General features: G+C 50.8%; 1 protein-coding gene across 1 annotated transcript; it reads left to right on the forward strand.

Annotated features, from left to right (window-relative positions):
- The first annotated feature begins 1,327 nt into the window (after window positions 1-1,327).
- On the forward strand, window positions 1,328-4,251 carry LOC133393716 (involucrin-like). The gene is made up of 2 exons (XM_061659780.1): window positions 1,328-1,449; window positions 2,673-4,251. The coding sequence occupies exons 1-2, from the start codon at window positions 1,441-1,443 to the stop codon at window positions 4,131-4,133; spliced, it is 1,470 nt and encodes a 489-aa protein (XP_061515764.1). The 5' UTR covers window positions 1,328-1,440; the 3' UTR covers window positions 4,134-4,251.
- The last annotated feature ends 217 nt before the right edge of the window (window positions 4,252-4,468 follow it).

Genomic DNA, 4,468 nt, shown 5'->3' on the forward strand with positions numbered 1-4,468 from the left:
TCTGGTCAATCTTTATAATAATATGCGTTTGGGGTGTGCTTGGTTGCACACCCATTAGGTTTATTGCATAACACGCCGTTCGCCGTTGCCCATTGCGCCACATGACCTCTGGGACCGTGTGCAACCATGCAATCTTTCATTCCGGTCATCAAGTCTTATCGAACAAGGCTGCATCGGCGAGGCCACAGACCGACCGAGTCGAAGAGGCACCTTGATGATATAGTTGTTTTGATCGGTCACTGTGCTCATAAAGCTTGGCCGGTGGGTTGATTTTCACCCTGCAACAGAGTGTCGGAAAGTCCGGCCCGATCGAAGATTTCGAAAACAGCACAAGTGGATTAATTACTCACACTGCTCCTTGAACCGTGTCGAATTAGGTAGCGGAGAGAGGGTGCCTTAAGGTTGAGCGTGTGTGCTGGGTTGGATGTTTTTTGTATGGATCTTGTGAGATAAAGCAAATCGACACACACACCAAAAAGGAGAGAAACCCCTGTTAAGATCAATACATGAAATGTATCAAATGTTCCAACGTAGAAACAGAGATGTCAGCTTATTAATTTAGCTACAGACACAAGTTGAAGCTACCAAACACCGACCGAGCGAGAGGTAAAACTAAAAGCGTACCAAAAGTTTCTCTTGCATTACGAGGGCCCACACACGTATGAAGTTGGGTTGTAAACTTTTCTCTCACCTTTGCTGCATGTACAATATCCACCTGCACACACTGCAAACCCTTCCGTAGCCATCCATGAGACGCCTTCCCAATAATGTAGAGCACTTACGATGCTTTTTTTTCCTTTTAGGGATTGAAGCAACTACACACTGCAAAGCAACAACGAAACAAAAAATTACCAATTCCATCGAAAAGTTGATTAAACTTGTAACTTTTATTTGCCGTCATGATACACGGCTGCCTCCTCGGGCTTTTCCGAATTTCCTAACACACCTCCCCATGTACGATATCCGTCAGTGATTTTGCGTCATTAAACGGCCGCACGGGAAAGAAACGACGACGACGACAAAGACGACTACAATTCGGGTGAACTTCATAACGGCGTTGGGTTGAAATCATTTTCGGTGCTGTTGCAGCCTACTACCTCCACCACCACCATCCACCGGTGTCCGAATCTTGGAAGATTCACGCATCACTTCCGTGCAACAAGCAGCAGCAGCAACAACAACAACAACAACAGCCCGCTGCCGAACTGAGCCGCGACCAAGCGAGAGGGTCGCTGGCCGCTTGGGCGCCTTTTGGGCAGGGGGTCTTGCCCGAATCTTAATTTTCCAACTCAACTCCGCGGTATAAAAGCCACTGGCCATCGTCTTCGAAAATCAGTTCTTTCTCTGGTCTCGCTATCTCTGGTAGTAGTTTTTTGGTGCGAAGATAAAGTGTACGCAACCATCAGCGCGTTTTGGGTCGAGCATCGACACTGCACCACAATGCGTATGGTACGTGAACGGTTTTGTGAAAAATATATAGAGATATAACTACAGTGTGTGTACAGGTTCATATTGAAGAGTTTGTGGTGAATCTACTGCAAAGCAGTGAACATCAACTGTGATGAGTTTTGGGGGTGATGCGTGAAAGTGGCTCCAAGCAGACCCGGCCGAGCATTCTACGCTCATCTACCTGGACAATACGCAAAGGGAAAAGGGGGTGCATCTGATAAGATAATTGCAGAACCAGTGAAAACCTAACGGCACTCAACGTCTCTCTGTGTGTGTGTGTCTTCACTTTCTTTCCTGCCTGGCTCGATCGATTCGGACGCTATTGCGATTCGAGAATGATCAAGTGATCGATAGAGAAGCGAAGAAGAGCGAAGAAGAGCAAAAAGTGAAACGCACGCCGTATCTAATACTTGGTTCATACCAAAAAAAAGCGCGTCATGTTTTTGCCCCACGCGCAAGCTTGAACTCCCATTCCGCACACACGCCCATAACGCGTGTATAATAATGAACCCCTTTTCGAAAGGGGGCATCGGTGATCGAATGGGCCGTAAAAATCGACTCTCGCTTCATCGAATCTTCCTCCGTGATTGATCGCCGGGCACCAGCGGTGCACCAGCTTCCTCCAGTCTTTCTATTTGTTTTGTGCGCAAAACATCACCGCCGAAACATCATCCCGGGCCCGAGTGAAAATTCGATCGAAAGTGGTGCCCCACATTAGTTTGGCTAAGTGGAAACAATTTAAATCGCACTCGGCCGCTCTTACGTTGCCACGTTTTTACGCACACCGAGGCAGCGCGTACAAGGAATTGCTTCCGGAATGTGCATCCAAACGCGGGCATTTGCAATTATGCATTATGAAATGATGTGCATTTCAGCGCGGATCGAGCGCTAATTTGATCGGATGGTTTGAGAGTTTTGTTTTCGAGTTTTGCGAATTCGTTTTCAACGTGATTATGGAGATTTGTTTCCCCCCGAATCGAATGGTTATGGCATTTTGTGGGGTTTTCGATCCGATGTGAAAGGTTTTTCCTTCTCGTCCGATCATGTAACAGCTGCTGCTGGCACCAATTATGACAGTTTATAAATGTTTGAAGAAAAGAAAAAGAGATATATGGAAACGATCATCTTATTTCATCACTCTTGCATAAGACCAATCCAACACAAACAGTCAACAAGATGTCTTAATGGTTCCCTTTCGAATTCCACCTTTTCTCCCTCTTTAGTTCATTATCCCATGCTGCCTGGCCCTGCTGGTGGCATTGGCCACTGCGGAAAATGCTGCCGAGCAGCAGCAGCAGGCCGAACAGAGAAGCGTAGAAGCTGAGTCAAAGGATTCTCAACGTCTAGAGAAACGAGGAGCATCGCTGGACGAATGGAGCCACCTGTCGCACGGATACGCCGAGCAGCACGGCTACCAGCAGTATCAGCCGCAGCAGGCGCACTATCACCAACAGCCGCAGCACCACTACCAGCACCAGCACGTCAAGTACGAGGAACCGATCAAGACGATCACGATCGAAAAGAAGTACCCGGTGCCGTACACCGTGCACAAGCACTTCCCGTACACGGTCGAGAAGAAGGTGCCGTACGAGGTGAAGGTACCGATCCCGAAGCCCTACCTGGTGGAGAAGAAGGTCCCGGTGCACATCAAGGAGTACGTGAAGTACGCTGTCCACGTCCCGGAACCGTACACCGTGTACAAGAAGATCCCGTACGAGGTGAAAGTCCCGGTCGATAAGCCGTACGAGGTGAAGGTGCACGTCCCGAAGCCGTACATCGTGGAGAAGAAGGTGCCGTACGAGGTGAAGGTCCCAGTGCCGGTCCCAGTTACCGTCGAGAAGAAGGTGCCGTACGAGGTGAAGTATGAGGTGGCCGTCCCGAAACCGTACACCGTCTACAAGAAGGTCCCGTATGAGGTGAAGGTCCCGGTCGACAAGCCGTACAAGGTGGACGTCCTGAAGCCGGTCAAGGTGGAGGTCCTGAAGCCGTACCCGGTGGTGGTGGAGAAGAAGGTCCCGTATGAGGTGAAGGTGCCGGTGGACAAGCCTTATGAAGTGGAGGTGCCACGCCCGGTGAAGGTTGCCGTTAAGGTCCCAGTGCCAGTGCCGTACACGGTCGAGAAGAAGTTCCCGTACACGGTGGAGAAGCCGGTGCCGTACGAGGTGAAAGTGCCGATCGATCGCCCAGTGCCCGTCTACAAGGAGGTGAAGTTTGCCGTCCACAAGGAGGTGCCAGTGCCGGTGAAGGAGAAGGTCGTTGTGCCGGTGCACGTGAGCGAGAAGAAGCCCGAAGCCGAGTACCACCAGGAACTGATCCAGGAGCACCAGCACCAGCAGCATCACCATGAGCAGCCGCAGCAGCTCGTGCAGTACGAACAGCAGCATCAGCAACAGGAACAGTACTACCACGATCAGCCACAGGCCCTGGCTTACCACGCGGAACCGCAGCAGGTTGTGTACCATCAGGAGGCGCCAGCCCACACTGCCTACCATCAGGAGATCCAGCACCATCAGCAGCAGCAGCACCAGCAGCACCAGCAGCAGCAGCAGCAGCTGCATCACCAGCAGGAGCAGCAGTACCACCAGTACCAGCAGCACCAGCAGCAGATCTACAACGCACACCAGCAGCAGCAGTACCAGCAGCAGGAGCAAAACCATCACCAGCAGCACTACGAATCGCACTAAAGGGCGGTGATGCGTGATCCCCCGTGCCAGACCGACAATCCGGACGATGTGATAAACTGTTCGCCTTAATTCTAAGAAGTACATATACCTTGCCTCGTGACGCTTTGCAGCAAACAAACAGAATCGGTTGTGCCGCGATTGAACGGGTGTCGCTACCTGCTCCGTCCGCAAGATCGAAAGAGTCCTTCGTTTCGCGCGACTCGTGTTTATGTATAACGCTTTACTGTTTAAGATTAGCCCCAGCCAGTGTGTCAGCGAGTCAGCCGGCTTTGCCAAAAGAGAACTGACCCAGACGCAAGCAAGCGCCAAAATTGGGAATGTAGAGTCAATGGAAA

This window comes from Anopheles gambiae, chromosome 3, assembly GCF_943734735.2.
Source record: "Anopheles gambiae chromosome 3, idAnoGambNW_F1_1, whole genome shotgun sequence".
NCBI classification, from domain to species: Eukaryota; Metazoa; Arthropoda; class Insecta; order Diptera; family Culicidae; genus Anopheles; species Anopheles gambiae.